The sequence below is a fragment of the Oryzias latipes genome, chromosome 7 (genome assembly GCF_002234675.1).
Source record: "Oryzias latipes chromosome 7, ASM223467v1".
Taxonomy (NCBI): Eukaryota; Metazoa; Chordata; class Actinopteri; order Beloniformes; family Adrianichthyidae; genus Oryzias; species Oryzias latipes.
In genome coordinates, this window is record NC_019865.2 from 11,012,814 (window position 1) to 11,031,228 (window position 18,415).

The 18,415-nt window shown below is 36.8% G+C and overlaps 1 protein-coding gene across 2 annotated transcripts in view; it reads right to left on the minus strand.

The window, feature by feature from the left end:
- Positions 1-6,223: 6,223 nt before the first annotated feature.
- The window catches only part of LOC101166794 (copine-5), a 94,461-nt gene continuing 82,269 nt past the window's right edge, over positions 6,224-18,415 (minus strand). For both annotated transcript variants that reach the window (XM_004070683.4, XM_020704604.2), the window contains 5 exons: positions 17,178-17,305; positions 14,577-14,679; positions 10,954-11,011; positions 10,345-10,418; positions 6,224-9,402 (listed from right to left, as the gene is read on the minus strand). In XM_004070683.4, coding sequence (XP_004070731.1) covers positions 9,214-9,402; positions 10,345-10,418; positions 10,954-11,011; positions 14,577-14,679; positions 17,178-17,305 — 552 coding nt within the window. In that variant the 3' untranslated portion in view covers positions 6,224-9,213. The remainder of the gene's footprint in view (positions 9,403-10,344; positions 10,419-10,953; positions 11,012-14,576; positions 14,680-17,177; positions 17,306-18,415) is intronic.

Consider the following 18,415-nt stretch of genomic DNA (forward strand, 5'->3'; position numbering starts at 1 on the left):
AATTCTGTCTGCTTTTGGCAGCACTCAGAGATGCAACAACATTTTGATTTAAAGAGAACAAAGCATGTTTGTTATCTGTTTGTTTCTGATATAATGAAATACATCGCTGACATAGATCTGATTCTCTCAGAAGTGCAAGTTTTTATCGATCGATCAACAAAAACCGCAGGAAAAAAGACAAAAGCTGATTTGTCGTCAAAAACATCTAAAGATTTGTATGGATTGTCTGGGAAGGTAAAAAGAAAAATCTGGCATAGGATTTAAATCTGAAATGTTGATGTCATTCCACACAAAATTTCCTTTTAAACCTTTACTTCTAAAAAAAAGTGTAAATAGTGAGTATTAGGTTAACAGATAACTAAAACTTATTAGTTCAATATTTGAGTCTGGATTATTTACATTTTCTGTGTTTTTTTATGTACAGGCATAAACAACTCAAATTAAAGCACTAAAATAGCTCAGACAGGTTCAATTTAGTTTTGTTTTTCTGTGTAATGAGAATGAATATTTATGAGGAAACATTTGTTCCAGAAAGCAACAAACAGTAAATAAGGCTCCTTTGGTTAAATGCATCATAGACCTCGCTGCACGGACACACCAGCACTGTAAAATGCTGTAAAAGCTCTCAGTACACTGATGTTTGTTTTTTGCATATTGAAATTCATAACTAAAACAAATTGTACACATCTCCAGGTCAAAAACACTCACAATGTCTTTTTAATGAGCAGGTACAAAGATTAGGGTGTTTCTATGACTTCTTACTTAGTCTAACTTCCTAACGAAGCTGATTCATCACAATTATTTTTGGCTAGGACAGCTTTCCCAAGCCAACCAATTCTCAGCACCTTATCTGATAGAGGCAGTAATGGGAAAGTGCTCCACTGTGGCTGCATTTCAGTGCCCAGCAAATTCACTTCTTCCAATAATATCATTCTTTATGGGCAGCCTAATGATGATTTATTGCCAATACATGGGTACAGAGCGAATTGTGTTGGTGAGTGGGTGCTGCTCACTGAGACCTGTGCTGTGGCCATGAGGGGAGAGGAGAGGAGTTCATTCTGAACAGTAGAGAAGAAAGCTTAAAAGGTAAGCGCGATAACAAGTGCACGGTGGGAGTTTAAACGATCCCTTGCTTTGAGTCCTTATCTCAAAATAAATGGCTAATTATTTTCAGTTGACCTAAAGGTTGATGGACGTTGTTCAGAGGAAGCTGACCTTGCTGCTGGAAGACATCAAGGTTTTAATTGGACAGCACCTCCAGAGCTGAGCCACACTTACTGTGAGTTTACAGGTTAGAACTGGAAGTGTAGTCCACCTTCATCTATGATTACAGACAGAGAAGCAAAGATCCCTCCAAAGACTGCAGAGAAGATAAAAAAATAAAAATCACACAAGGGATCCTGTAAAACTGTTGATTTCAGCAGGGTGCAGTTATCTATTAAAAAACAAAGGTTATTGCAAAAATCCTAATTAAAATTTGGAATTTTAGATTGTTTTAATGCAGTAAAAAGTTCCTACTTTAAGATAAAAAAAAAAAATTCTTGATTTTTAAAGATGATTGGATCAAAGTCAAAGAAGAAATTAAAAAAAGAAAAAAAGAAAATGGCTTCTACTGCTAAATCTAAATTGTGTGATACCTAATGTTATCTTCAAAAAAGGAACAACAAAATTTACTGTATAGATGAGAAGTAATTGCAAGAAAAGTATCACATTAAACTGGAAAAAGAACAAAGAACCATGAATAAAAAAAAAGAAAAATAAACTAAAACAGGTTTATGCAATAGAAAACTGACTCCCTCCTTGCAATATCTAAACTTGTCATTGTTACAATTTAGTCTTTTGTAGCAATAAAAAAATCACATAGTTATCTTTAGATATCTTTGGGAAACTGTTTTCCTTTTTATTTTATTATACGATCAAAGGTTTTTGAAACAACTATTTTTGCTCCATAACTTAACTTCAGAGCGCTGACTTCTGAGCAGAACTCTCATCTCAGAGCTTTTGCATTCACAGAGCATAAAGGAAATTTTTATATTTCAGCACAAGCAGGATGTAATTGTATGTCATTAGCTGACCGTTTTCTTCCTGGCTGCCATTTGGTGGGTATTGTTCAAGCAGCCTGTGGGTGGGAAAGGGAGGCGTCGGCTCTCTTTGGCTGGTAATTTATGTCTCCAGTGGCTGCCTGCTTCTCCCCAGGTGGACATCTTGATTTGTAAGCAGAGCATCTAATTAAGGGGAGAAAAACACGTCTCTTAGGAGAATGCGCTGAGAGAGGACACCAGGAAAAAGATACAGTTCAAGTACATTGAAAAGAAAACTGGAGCTTGCAATGAAGTGTAATATCAGTAGTTTTTTAACCGTCCGATCCCTCTCCAACAAATGCAACACAACATGATACAACAATATTTATTAAAGTATTTGTAGGTTTATGGATGAGTACTGTGAGAAAATAGTTATTCACCTGTAAGACGGGAGGTGGAACTTTTGAAATGCAGTGGAAGATGGGCTCAGCGAGGCTGTCAACAGATCACCACTGAAGGTAGGATGGATGGTGTTGCAGTGAAGCCTGTCAGACCTCCCCAGTGGTTGGATTGTTGGCATATGCTTGAAAAATGTTTCACTTGTATGACAGCGTATCCATTTTTTTTTTTTACATTTAAGAAAGGCTGTGGCACATGACATTTGAGGGAACCCTGTTCCGGATTTTCCATGTGTTTAAAGGGCTGGTTCCTGTCACAGTGACAGCCAGGGGTACTGGCTCTCTGTCCTCCGAGTCTGGAAATGTGGGAGTGAGTAAATGTGGAAGAACTACTCCTTCAAATTATAAACATCTTTAACTTTTGGCCTTCATGTAGCACTTAGATATTGTCTTCAAGAAATAAACTGCAGTTCAAATAACATTTATTATTAAAATTATCATTATTATTTTTAATTTGATTTCTAATGCAAATAGCAGTGCTATCCCTCTAAAGAACAATTCATTTTCCAAGAATACATCACAAGAAAATGAGACAAATTATCTTTAAACTGTATAAAACTGCTGAAAACTTATCTTCATTAACCGTTTTACATTCATAGAACTATCACTTTCCACCTTTCAGCTTTGAAAGTTTGGATTTGGAACAGCTTTATTTCAAGTAATCAAAACAAAAACAAAAATACTAAATACCAACAAAAGAGATATACATCTATACACAGATATATTAAACTTAAGATAATTATTCATGATTTGATTGAAAAATAAATTAAGAGAGATGCATATTCATATATAAACATCAAAGTACACATGTAAATGATGGATCTTAATGATAAATATACATATTTGTACTTATACATACAGTACATGACCCAATGAATACATTAAATATGAAGTATGTCAAAAACAGTTTTATTGCCTGAATAGGAATGGCATGTGTCTTAAATACGAATTTTTTACATACTAAGTTTTGCTTAACTCTAACTTTAGAGATTACAGAGCTTAAATATCCATCTATCCATATCAAGTCATCTTATTTTCTAAACCCAATGAATCCCTTTTAGGGTCACAATGTTGCTGGAGCCTATACCTACTGTTGGGAAAGGATGGGATACACCTTGGATAGGTTACCAGTTCGCCGCAGGGCCACACAACCTCTAACTCACATTCTAGAGCTTGAAATTTTTTAGCAAATATTTAAACAGTATTTCCACAGAGATAAAACAAACAAAAAAAATCACCAAAATTCACATACACTCTGACAAAATATACAATGTAGAAAATAGATTAGCAATAGTGAAGACATGCCATCCATCCACCTTCCTCCGCTTATCCTGGACCGGGTCGCAGGGGTAGCAGTCTAAGCAAAGATGCCCAGACTTCCCTCACCCCAGCCACTTCCTCCAGCTCCTCGAGGCGTTCCCTGGTCAGCTGAGAGACGTAGTCTCTCGCCATCAAAAAATATACATTTAGCCACATGCCTTCAGATTCACTCCACACAAAGACGTAGCTGCAGGAAAAGTGGAGTTTTTTGCAAAGAGATAAAATATGCAACCCAGCGGGACTGAGAATGAAAATAGATTCACTGAAGATCTGCTCATAGAAAAGGAAAAATAATCTCCAGTTGGTGTGTTGTGTAGCAGCAAAAAGATAGTGATGTTGACTGATGTCACTAAGCAGAGTCTAAGCTTGGTGGACTGTCAGGGATCGTCACATAGTTTAAAAGGTTTATTTAGTCAATGTGGTATCTGAAGCTGCTTTAAACCACAGAAATGAAGCTCTTTCCTGTGTGCATTCATCACAGAAAATAACAACAGTTTAATCTATCTTTGGAGGATTAATGTTTGTCTGCTGGTAATAAAAGGGAGAACCAAAAACAGAGATAATCAATTTTACTGCTATGATAGCAAAAATGCACTGTGATTTAAAAAAAAAATTAAACAATCTATTATCTGGTTTTACAAAAAAAAAAAAAAAAAAAAAAAAAACAATATTTATCCAAGTCAGGACTTTAAGACCAACAAGAAAACACTAATGGCGTACATAAATACATTTTAAACGTCCAACACAATTATTCAAGTATAAATGCGTTTGAGTGACTTTAGGTAGAGAGCATAAAATCTGGCAGAGCAAAACTTCACAGATTCCAACCACATCAAGATAATATCTGCAAACATTCTCTAACTATTCCACTTTAACTTCTACATATTTGTTTGTAAATTCATACAATCTAATGTCTCCTGTTCTTTGCTTACTGATAGTAAAGGTTGCCCAACTTTAAATTATTTTGTTCATGGTTCTGTTGTTCTTGTTATTTATTATTTAGACTCGAGAAAAACTTGACGTTTGCTCTTCAAAGGTCTGAGCAGAATCTCAGAAGAGGAACAGATGAGAACCTAACAATTTAATGAAGCTTCTGCCAGTCAAAGGGGATGTGGATTGGTAAACAACAGTTGGTAAATGTGTAAACTAATAAAACAAGAAAATACTCTATTTTTTGATACACAGGTAATTCTGAAGGACCATCACCATCCAAATATGTTCCCTTTCAAACATCAGTTTGAGTTAGGGAACACAGCTGGGCTAATGAGTATTTTTTTTTAAATTGACATTTTTTCAGGTGTCGAGTTTCAAAAACACCAGCCATTTGACGCATATTCAATGCGCATTTACCTCATGGTGCTCACACTGGATAGCACAAGGGTTACAGCTATAATGGTGTTCGAAAGGTTTTTTTTTAGGGTGGAACTGTTGCGACTGAGCTTGGCTAGCTATCCCTCTGCCGGTATGTGATCCGAATCGCGCTGAGGCATAGAAGAGAAACGAATTTCTACATGTGTGAATGCTCTGAAGCACACTAAATTTAAGTATAGAGTTTTTGTTTTTGCAAGACTTTTTAAAGTTGTAAAACTGTTATGTATTTTAATAATAATAATTATAATTAATAACAATAATTGATACTTTATTTATCACACAACGGGGAAATTCTTCTCTGCATTTGACCCAATTACCAGTTTACCTTTTCTGAGCACTGGCAGCTACGCACCAATGCAGACGACTGGCGACTACTGATGGCGTCAGCTATCGGTAGTAACATCCAAATTTGAAAACAGTAATTTTTTTCTGTCTCTCTTCGCTTGGAGGGATAAATGTAGGGGTAGGGAATCAATTCGGATTATGCCCATATCCATATGTCACCACCAGTCCCTGCTGGTCAAAGTTTCACCTGTTTAACTCACAACGCACATTTAATGGCCACACGATTTTTTATGTAGAGCCCGAAAACGATCATAAAAACTTGCATAGCTACGTATTGAGAGTTTTGAACGCAGAAGCCCAAATCACGTGTTTAAACCTTTCATTGGGAGTGGCCACTTAAATGCGCATGTGAACAACGGCAGTGTGAACCTAACTTTAGAAAAAGATTTAAAGCAGAGCAGAATAGATTTACATCCTCACTCCGAACTACTTTCTAATGTTGAAGGAATTTTTAACTTGTGATTTTACTGATTTTGTACTATTTATAGTGTAGTGTGTGTTCTTGGTTTATTTTTCTTCTGTAAAGCACTTTACATTCTTTAAATTACCTGGTGCGAATTATGCCATGCAAATGAACCTGCCTTGTCTCCTGTGGATGCTTCCCAGCATAGTTTCTATTCATTTGAAAACTGTTTTACCATTGACTTAAAAGGTTGTTGCAGCGTGTGTAAATGATGTTTGCTAAACAGGGACACAGTTAAAACCCACTTTGAATTCTGCCAAAGTAATCAATATTTTATTAATCATCAATTAAGGCAATCCATTACATAGCATTTCACAAACCACAGTTAAGAGGACAATATCGGGTCCAACCCTTGGTTTGGAAATTATTCAGCATGCAAGTCAGAGTCCAAGAGAGGTATGTAAACAACCTGGGATAAAACAGGAGCAGTAGCAATACGAACCCATACAGTTTGTGTCTCTTAGGAACAGAATGGAAAGAAATGCAGAGATGAAACATGCTCAAAGTGGCAGTTAACTCCAAATTCCACCCTAGCTAAAACTGAAGCATGTGGCAGATGCACTAATCTGGAGAAATCAAACTACCTGACCTCTGGTGTTTTGGCACAAACATGCACATAGTCTATAAAGGCTAAAGATAAACAGCTGAACACATGTTGGCCCTGAACATTCGTCATACGTATGTACATATTTAGAGTTCAGGCTCATTTGAAATCAAATTCATTTACACTAGAAAAAAATAAACCATTCTGCTGCTAAAAATACAAATTATTCTCCTGTTTTGCAATTGCATAAGTTCCATTATGTGTCCATAAAAATGTTTTTGTCACCCTATGAGGATGTAGCAAACCAAAAATCTTAAAGAAAAATAAAATCATTTTTCTGAACCTTAGAAGAATGGGTGGTAAAAGCTGTTTTTTGGAATTGATCCTTTGTCAAAGCGTTCCTTTTTTTCTAGATTTGCTTTTTTCATGCAGACAAACTAAAAGCCATAGATCAAGTTGAATTCACACCAGCTAAAAAGCAAAGTGCAAAAACGTAACTGAATGATAAAAAGTAAGTAATTCACCTAAACACTAGCATCTATTTAGAGAAAAATTATATATTCTCTTAAAATGAATGGCTTTTTTTATGGGTACATTTGAATTTCGAAGCATTACCCAACTAAGCTTGAGAGCTTCCATCTAAACGCAGAATAGTTCTGCTGACAGAAAAACAAATCTTGTCCTCTATACCAGAGATGTATTTGTTGATGACATTTCTAACTACAAAAAGGGTTCTGAGAGGGTCTGCATGTTCAGTACCTTTGGACAGGTTCTCTGCAGAACTCTCTGTGACCTTTGCATTACCACATTTAATGGAAGTGTAAAATATGCACTAAAAAATACAAACAAAGTTAATCAACTCATAAAATGAAAACAATCAACATAAAATTCACAGAAACAAAATATTAAAAAACTAATAAAAATAAAAAAAACATATCCTGGAGACAATGTAACCAACCGCAGCTGAATTGTAAACAAGTCTTGACCTTATATGCTTTTCAAAAAGGCTCGGTGACACGTTGAGCTGTCATCATTTGAAAAGGTGTAGGTGAATGTTTATAAAAAGTATGGTGGTAAAACGACAGCGGTGCAGACAGACTGCTGCATAAACTGCAGTTGCTGCGACGGCCCAAATCTGGAGACACTCGCATAATTTAGAACATGAGACCTGCAAACTGAATTTGGATATGTTTCAATACAGTAGGCACTGCTGGATTGAGAATTGAGTGGCTTGAATGAGAGAAGCTTGTGATGAGATTGTTTGTTGTGTTGAGATGACACCAGATGTTTGCTCTGTCTCAAATGAAGGACTAAAGAAATGCGCAAATACTAAACTGTAAAATAAAAAAGATTCCAGTGAGTTGGACAGAATTCAAGTCAGTCAAAAAATAGATGTTTTTACCGTTAAAAGCATTTTAGGATCTGATCAATAAAAATAAAATACGCAACAAACTTATTATTTTTGTGTAAACTTCAAACAAATAGTTTAGTGCATAATTTAGTTTTGCCCCAGTTTACCTAAAATTAACAACTATACAAGTAAATAAGCATTTACAAATAAATAAATTATGTAATAAAAAATTTACTTTTGCCATTATTATGGAACAAAGCCCCAAAAAGTTTTATATTTAAAATGAAACATTTTATAACAAATAATATTACTTTTAACTTTGTCAAATGTACAGGTTTACTGACATATGCTTAACTTAAAATAATAAATATAAACAAACAAGAAGGGATAAAGAAAGAACCCAACAACAATGTACGGTACATTAAAATCATGTATGCATCTCTTGTAACCACAATATACCTCCTGGGTTTTATTTTCACAATGAAAAAGAACTGTATTTTTTTATATTTCTGTTTTTATGTAAACAAAGCTGTTTTTTTTTTTCTAATTTCTGACAAGTACAATCATCCTTAGCAAATAACTTTAGTATATTTTGTGTAAACATTTCTTCCTGATTAAAAAAAGCGAGTTAAAGCCATGTTGAAGAAACTATCTTGTCCATTCCAGATTTTTCATTTTAGTTGGGCTTTTTAAAAAACAGGGTTTTGAGTTTATCAAGGTCATGACCACTGTGCTTTTTTATTTTTTGTACAGTGATTAGTGCATTTTGTTCCTATGAATCCTGATAAGAAAACTCAGTATGGCACTCACCTACACTGCGGCTTACACTCAAACGTTTCCATGAGTGAAAATGAGTTTGTTGGACAGGTCAGTTACATGCTTATATATCACACTTATCAAAGTAGAAATGGGGACAGTTTACACATGGCACAAAATATAAGATGTAAAACTGCAGGGTAAGACTATTTAAATAAACTAGTATGCACGAAATGTTCTAGTTAAACAAAAAGGTGCAACAAATCATACAGAATGCAACATCCTAATATATTTACGCCTTTAATCAGGCCATCCTCCATTGCTGCTATCCATTAAATCTCTGACAGTTCAGAGAGCAATTACCATCTACCTTCATCTCATCTCTTTTCTGAGCTCTCCTCCTTAAACTCTCATGGAACAGAAAAAAACTATCCATCATCAGGTTTCACAGCAGTCTGTCTGTTTAAACCCAAATGGATCCTTTCTGGATCTGCCAGAACTCACTTCCCCAATGGGCAGAGACAGAGCTTCCTTTTGCCCTTCAAAGAACAGACGTTGCTTCCAAAGCTGTGTGGAGATGGGACTCAGAGGGGGGTGGTCTCTGGGTTGTTGCAGGTTGAGTAAGGTGGAGGGACGGGGTTGGGTTTGATGGCTCTGCTCTTCATGTAGGAGATCAGCTGGTCAGGGATCTCAGCCAGAACGTCTTTTGCCAGCCGTGCCATGCTCAGCACGTGGTTACCTGTGCGGTCCATGTAGTCTCTGAACGGTACAAACTGTTACAACACACAAAATAAATGAATCATTCTCTTTAAATTATGTATGGAGCTCTTGCTCTGTATTTCACTCAGTTGTGGGTTTCTGTTGAGTCATGCTGAAAGAAGCCTATTTGTCTGATTTTTCCCCACAACAGTAACACTTCTCAACTGTGTCCACACAAACCAGTGTCCAAACTTATGAACTAATGTTATCATGCTTTTTTATAATTCACATTAAACTGTTTTCGAAATTATCTGAGCCTCGGCAGGTAATTCATTTAGCAAAAAGTACCAAAAAAAGTCGGTCTTACAACATTTTATCATCATATGAAAACACATCAGTGCTTATTCAATAAAAACTAAGCAAAGAAAGCTGTGGGTCTTTCATAAAATAACTTTATGTACAAAAAAATACTTTTTTTTAGTCAAAAATCTTATCTTGAAGCTGAATCATAGCAAAAAGACTTAAAATCTTCTTTGAAATGTTTTGCCGCTTCTTCAGTCTGATGAAGCCACTTGTATAAGAGGCAAAACTTTTCAAGGAAGATGAATTTCAGTCCAGTTGCTATGACAACTTCAAGACCACACCTCCCTGATGACTAAGAGCCTTCACCGTCAAAAATCATATGTTAATCAAAAAATGTGAGTAAATATGGAATAAAAGCTGAATATAAATGCAAATTCTAAAGAAAGGAAACTTTTAGAAGAAGAATTTCATCTTTTTTACATTAGCCCCCATGCCAATTATAGACTAAGAAAAGACCAAAAAAGAAAAAGCTCCATATGTGATAAATGCATACAGTTACTGTCATGACAATGTGCACTGGGCTTTGATATTACATGTAAAGTCAAGGAGCCTGATGGACCAAAGAGGAAATTTGTAATGTATTGTGCCTTTGCATGTGCTGTTGTAGTCTTACGATGAAAGGATGTGAGGAAACAATACCACACATTTCTCACCTGTACTATGTCTCTCTCTGCTAACTTTCCCCGTGAGGAAATTCTGACGTCGTCCCCATCCAGCTCAACCATTGCTACAGTGGAAAAAAAAATCCTCATCAAATCAATTATTCCTTTATATCTCATTTGTTCAACGGAAATTTCGGGTCGATCAAGACGGTAACAATCGGGAAATTGTTTTTATCCAATAAACTAATACAAAAATTAACTTAAAGTCCCACTCCATTCATCTTTTGATCTCATGTAAATGCGTTCCCAGTGGGTTTTTAATTATGATTATGCTGTTTTTACCCCAAATCAAAAAACTGTCGCTTTCTAGGATATCCTTTCTGCAGAATGGCAGTAGTTCATTAGAGCTTCACCTCTGAGTTGTGGAAATATTAGAGCCATCCAGCTGTACATTTCTGAGCCAGATGCCAGCTTGATTTTTTTAATTACATGTCCTCCATCCTCACAAAACGTCACAAGAGCATCATAAAAACATCAAAAACATGATTTTCACCAGAGTGGGTCTTTGAAGTGTTCAAAGATTTTACAAAGTTTAAAAAAAAATAGTAATATGGGTTTACACGTCATATCCAAAAAAACACAATTGTCTTGTAATCTCACCATCAAACTCAGCTTGGCCGACGCCAACAATGATGATCGACATAGGAAGTTTAGCTGCCTGTTAACACGCAAGAGAGACAACAGTCAGTCCACATTTGAATAGGTTTTCTTTTTAAACATCTGCTGTTTTTCTTCAAAGCAAATCTCTGAGTTATCAATAGCCTGCCAGAACCATCCAGAGAACACGAACAGTATAAAAGCAACAAAAAAGTATTCTAGTCAGCTGAGAGGTTTTGATGAAGAAGCCTGCGTGTTGCAAAACACTTTGACTAACCGCTAAACACAGTCGACATGTTTGAAGGCCTTTGCCAGCTTGTCAGCGACTTTACAGAATACTTTAGGTTTTATCTTCTAATGAATTAAATATGGTATACAGAAATTCATTTTGAAAAAAACTAAACAGAGAGATAAGTTGCAGAGGATAAAACAATGAAAATAGAAGAATGTAAAGAAAAGACAAACAAACATGTCCATGAAAAAACTCAGTTTCCAAATTCAAAGGAAAACTTTTCTTTAAAAACAAAAAATGAGAACCTTTTTTTTCACATACTCAAAACTATTCCTGCATAGTTATTTATTTTATTTTATTTCCAGAAGATGGTGACATTTGTTCCACAGTCCACGTTTCCTAAAACTTTTCACAGAAATCCAACACATATCCTTCAGTGTTAAATCACACAACTCCTGCATGCAAACACATTTTAAACCGCATTAATTAAGAGTTGTGGCTGTAAGCAAATATCATATCTGCATGTGAAAGTTCAATAATGATCCTCTTCTGAACGCTTGAAGATGATCCTATGCACCATGAATTCAGATGGCGGCACTCGTGCAGAATGTAAAAAGCTTTGGCATGAATGAATGATATGGGCTGGTTTTGAAATGCATTTACAGGGTAAAAGTAGGTCAGCTTTGCTGGAAAAACCTCCCGTGTGTAAAGAGCCTGTCACAGATAGGAGTAAATAGAAAAGGACCGTCCCCTTTGTAGTCTCATCAATTTCCCTTCCACCATCTTTTCTCCAAATTTATCTTTCCCTCCCTTTCATTCATTCCTTGAGGCGTCTCACAAGAAAAAAAATACACTTTGGTTTTTACCCATTTTCCAGCTTACTAGATCACAAACACATTCAGCACCCATAATTGCCAGAACAGATTTGGCTTTGAGAGCTGAATTATTCAGTCTACACCATTTGTTACTTTGTGTGTCCTATAAAGTGGCTCAGGGGAGAAGACTCCATCATCTGCGCGAACTTGTACTCTCACCCTCAGAACGTGTAGCCACAGTGACACAGAAGACAAGCCAGCTCTGATCAGGAGATTTTACGACACTCTCCAGATCTAAAAACATTCCATTTGTTTTTCATTTATTGAATCAGAAATAATAAGATCAACATCACACCTCAGACGCTTTTTGCAAACAAAAGTGATTAAATTGTAGACATGCGGCCGTGGGTGATGCTATATAAATTGTAGATGCTTTGCTTGGAAAATGAAAACACAGCAGTGTTGGCTTTCCAAACTTCTGTTACCACTGATGCTACGTTCATGCCAGGCATGTGTTGCAAGAATGCACTGAACGCCGGTTCTTGAACGCACCTTTAGCATGTGGTGTTCACACTGGACTGTCGCTACGGAATACTAGTGCATGTATCAGCATCTGGAACAAGCTTGTTGCGAAGTGTCTAAGTGGTGCAAATATCGTGAATCTTGCTTCAGGCTCTTTGTTTCCCAGCTCTATACCGATACACGAAAGACTTGGCGTCAAATAATTCCGGCTGGGCACAAACCGCAATTATTAATTTCTCCTCTCTGATCTGGACACTTTAGTGAATTGAAAAGAACACTACCCATGCGTCACTACTAAATCTAAGTTCCTAATTGGTCAAAGTTCAGCTAGTTTAACTTCAACGTGCGTTCAAAAGCTAAAAACAGACTTAAAAACATGCATAGCAACACATGAATGCAAGAGCTTTGAACCTAGAAGCCCAAAACGCGCATATACATAAAGTTTTCATTGTGCACGGTCGCTTGATCGATCGTTGCTGAGGGTGATGTGAGCCTAGCCATATGGTGGTTAGTGTGCAATATTTTTATATGTTTCCCAAAAGTATGAAGACTCTGCCAGTGTAGCAGTATTTTGATTTAGGCTATTCTTTTAAATAAAAATATATCTTTACATTTTTCTTGGCATCAATGTTATTTTTTTACTTAACAGAATATAAATTTACAAAAAAAGAAAAAGGTTTCATTTAGATTTTGTGAACAAATTTAAAACCCACAGGTGACACAGCTTGTGAAGAGGGCACCTCCTAAATAAGTACATGATTTAATGGGCTAGTTTTTATCAAACAGTAAATGTTCTTTTTACATTTAAAAACATTTTTTAAAGTCATGCTTAACCATGTCTATAGTAAACTGACTTTGGTAAGAAGAAAACATTTGTGGATCAGTTTACTCTGTCACACGACTCTGTGTCAACCAACACACCAGTTCAACTAAAAGGGAAATACAACAAGCAGTAAAAATACACAAATATTTGAACATTCTGCAGATCATAGAGGTGAGTCTGACCAAGGACATCCTGTGTTTTCTTGGAACGCCAAATTGCAAATATAATCGAATAGCCAGAAACAAATTGATTTATGGTTTGGCCTTTCAGGTCGAAAAGATATCCACTTTTATGATTTAAAATCCAAGAATTCAATTTTGAGCTTAAAGGAAAGGATTGAAATGGATAAAGTACAGGATGTTTTTACCCTGACATGAGATTTGAAAATATTAGTAGGTGAAGATGGATTTAAGATTAGTGGATTAAAAATATGCAATACTATTAACTCATTAAAAGAACTTGCTACATTATGAGAGGTCATGTGTTTAAAACAGCTCTCCAAACACAAGACAGCAACAAAACCAGACAGGATAGCGTGTTGCTTGTGATTTATCATTTTCACGGGGATTGAACGAAAAGGCAAAGCAGGACGTCCAGGATTCTGTTGAGCAGACAGAGATGAAGAAGCCAGTTCCCAAGTTCAGCAGAGCAGAGCAGCAGACAAGATCTTAAAAGGAAGGTGTGGCTGTTCAATTGGTTTGATTAACAGTCGCAAATTCCCTTTAAACCCAGTCTGCTGTGGGTCAAAGCATTATTCTGCTGCGAAGATCTACCAGGTTGAAGCCGAGGAAGCACAAAATGAAAGTCTTACCACCTCACTGTCACTCCAAGAGCTGCAGTTTTGTCAGGACCCAAACGTAAAAAAAAGATACAACATACAAATTAAGCAACCAAAGAATATTTAATTTAAAAAAAAAAAGAAAAAATATGCCTTTGTTAATGTAAACCAATTAACCAGAGTTAAGTTCATTTTCGCTGAGCCACTTGAAGTTCTCAGAGTGAAGGTAAAACACTGGACAAACCAACAAAGCATGGAGGGTTGAGGGGTTGGGCTAGACAAGTGGAGCTGAAAACATTCCATAATTCCACAAATCTGCTCAACCACTCATTTCATAATCCTCAAATTAAGAAAGAGTCAAGGAGCTGTTGAACAAAATAAAATACAAAATCATCTGAAATTCAGCAAATGAGGGAGAGTTCAGTGATGTGCTGCCAGTGCTGAAGCAGAACTTACATTCACTATGGCCTCCTTGGTCTGAGCCATGTCTGATATTACTCCATCAGTGATGATGAGCAGGATAAAGTATTGAGATCCATCCTCCACTGCAGCCGCATACCTGGGTCAAAGAAACCATCAGCCCAGAGTGGTTGAGGTGAAAGAGTCCATGTTAGAACAATTCAGCTGAAAAGGTTTAAAAAAAAGGCTGTTTTTCATGGTTCCTTCCAGAACTCAGAGAGATTACTTAATATCTAAAAGCTGCACTCTTTAAAATAAAAAAGAAACTCTTCTATAAATGGATAATGTGAACATGTAGTAGTGGTTGAGTAACAGGTAGTAAAATATGCAGTATAGAACTCGAAATCTCAGGTCAGCCCAGAACCCTTTCAGCGACACTACAGTGAGTGTGGCCTAGTTTCTCTTGTCCATCGCCGGCAATGAATAATTTATGAGACTGTTTATGCAAGTGCAGCTATTTTAGAACATTATAGATTGCATCGCAGTTATTTGACCACGGCTGATGAGCCACAACAGAAAAAAAAAATGAGGATCATCCAGTAAGTCAAGGACAGGTCACAGGTGAGCCTTTTGTTTCGCCCCCCAGCTGGATGGATTTGACGAAGAAGCTCCGACATTTTAATCAAAGAGCGTGCCCCGTAGTGACAGCAGCTGGAGCTATGAATGCTGCTGTGCAGATTAAAGAGGCATTTGTCTTCTTCACCTGCCTGACAGTGACGGACCTCCACCAATATCAGTCCAAGCCTCAACATCAAACCTTTGATATGCTAATTAGTCCGATTTTAAATGCCTGAATGACTTTCAAATTTAAATGAGAGTCACTCCAAAATACAACATTTGTACTTTTCTCAAAAGTATTAACTACACTCACTGGCCACTTTATTAGCCAATCACATGGCAGCAACTCATTTAGGCATGTAGACATGGTCATAACAATCTGTAGCAGTTCAAACAGAGTGTCAGAATGGAGAGGAAGGCGATTGAAGTGACTCTGAATGTGGTTTTGGGGCCAGAAAGGCTGGTCAGAGTATTTCAGACACTGCTAATCTACTGGGACTTTCACCCACAACCTTCTCTAGGATTTACAGAGAATGGTCTGAAAAAGAGAAAATATCCAGTGAGTGTCAGTTCTGTGGATGGAAATTCCTTGTTGATGCCAGAGGTCAGAGGTGAATTGCTAGACTGGTTCCAGCTGATAGAAAGGCGTACGTAACTCAATAACCAGCGGTTACAACTGAGGTCTGCCGAAGAGCATCTCTGAACGCACAACACGTCCAACCTTGAGGCAGATGGACTACAGCAACAAAAGACGACACCGAGTGCCACTCTTGTCAGCTAAGAACAGGAAACTGAGGCAACAGTTCACACAGGCTCACCAAAAATGGACGATAGATTAGAAAAACATTGCCTGATCTGATGAGTCTCCATTTCTGCTGCAACATTCGGATGGTAGGGTCAGAATTTGGATCCCCCTCCGCCTTGTTTCAAGGGCTCAGGCTGGTGGTGGGTGGTGTAATGGTGTAGAGGACATTTTCGTGGCCCACTTTAGGCCCCTTAGTACTGAGTATTGTTACAATACCACAGCCAACCTGAGTATTGTTGCTGACCGTGTCCATCCCTTTATGACCACAGTGTACCATCTTCTGATGGCTACCTCCAGCGGGATAACGCCCCCATGTCATAAAGCTGGTATCAGCTCAAATTGGTTTCTTGAGCATGACAATAAACTCACTGGACTCAAATGACCTCCACAGTCACCAGATTTCCCCCTACTAGAGCACCTTTGGGATGTGGTGGAACGGGAGATTGGTATCATGGAAGTGCAGCCGACAAATCTGCAGCAACTGTCTGATGCTATTGTGTCAATATGGACTAAACTCTCTGAGGAATGTTTCCAGTACCTTGTTGAATCTATGCCACCAAGGATTAAAGCAGTTCTGAAGGCAAAAGGAGGTCCAACCCGGTACCAGAAAGATGTACCTATTAAAGTGGCCAGTAAGTGTAATTTACCTCTGCTGTTAAAAGGCACTGTTTGACTCATCTCTGATAATGTGCTGTACTGCACACACTGGTTAAGTACACACTTGGGCCTGGAAACAGTAATTTGCCAAGATATGTTCATTTAAATTGTATTCATTTGTTAATCTTAACACTCTTTTCTTTTAAATCTTAAATTTTTGGTTTGTGCATTTGTTTCTTCTTTTTTTTTATTTGCTCAAATTACTGGCTTCATCTCTCTACAGAGGAGAGAAAATGATTGCTGCCCAAAACAATAAAAAAAAAATCTGATTTCAGTGTTGAAACTAACACTGAAAAAAGGCTAATCTTTTCTTCTAGACACTAGCTGGACTTGCTTTTGCTGTTCTGTGTTTTCAATTTGCTGGAATATATTAGATATTTTAAATATTTTCCTCTACAAAAACCTGGTTTATACTTCCAGTGTCTCAGCCAAACAGAATAACTTTGTTTCTCTTCATCTGTTTGTTACTTTCTAAGCTTTGATGGTGAGGCTGTGTTCAGAGGTCGCACCTCCACAGGAAAGGTAACAGTGTAAAATGACTGTGAATGCAACAAAACAGGGGGGTTGTGTTTGTATACCTGGCCACATGATTTACGACAGGAGCAAAGTTGGTGGGTCCATACAGCTGAACTAACTTAAGGCTTTGATGGTAAGCTTCAAGGATCCCCTCCATGCCGTTACAGTACGGGTTCTCAACGTTGCCATTCTGAAAAACATACACAACTTTGAAATACAACTAGTGCATCCTAACACATCAGAAAATCACATTCAGTTTCTGCATTAAGATCATTTTGTTTTACCTTGTTTACGATAAAAAAGACAATAGTTTCTAATTTGGGGGAAAACTATGGGGCTAAAAATAGTTTTGGTATTTAATAAAGTTTAAGGGGCGCTAAAGTTGTGCTTATGTTTCCAGTCAAAAAGTACAAAAAACAAACACTTCAAGTCATTTACTTGCATGGTATTTCAGTGATTTATTTTCTTTTCACCAAATAATGTATAAAAGTTTTTATAAAATCCATATTACGAATATTTTTATATTGCATTTACAGGCAAAAAGTAGAAATAATTTGGAGATAGTCCTCTCTCTTATTGGTACAGCCGGTCCTAAAGAAATATACTTTGTAAGGAAAACATCAACACACGTTTGTGTGATTGAAGAAAAAACAAAAGAAATACACAGAATTAAAACTTAAAGCATGCAATCACAATAATTTTTACATAAAACCCCAAAATGGTAAATGTTAAAGGAAATCTTGGAAACTGATGTGTTTTTTTTATTCCTGAAAAATACAGACTTAATCTAACAAAACAACACAAAAAACATTAAGGAAAATGTTGTATGAGGGAATAAAAAAGAAACCCAGAAATTGACCACTTGATTTATTTTTTACAATCCAGGAAATCTTGACAAAATTATGGTTCTGAGCAACTGCACAGTTAATGTGGCGACACTTCAAGATGCAGGATGTGTTTTACAGTTTAACACTGTGCTGAGTGCTTCCACAGGAATAGTTTACACTATTTGATATGAACATATGGTCCAGCAACCCTGCCATACCACATCAATCAAATGTCATTTTAAGCAGCAGACTGTGGATCACTAGATGTTTTATTCTGTGGAACACTAGATCCACAGAAGCTGCGAGCCCATCACATCTACTGAACTCTGCAGTTTTTAATGCCTTTTGACAGCAATGAATTTTTCTACACTGCACTCTGATGACAGATCAAACCCAAAGTCCCAAAAGAATGAACCATCTTCAGAAAGAAAAGCAATTTAACTTTTAATTTTGCTGTAAATGTTTCTCATATT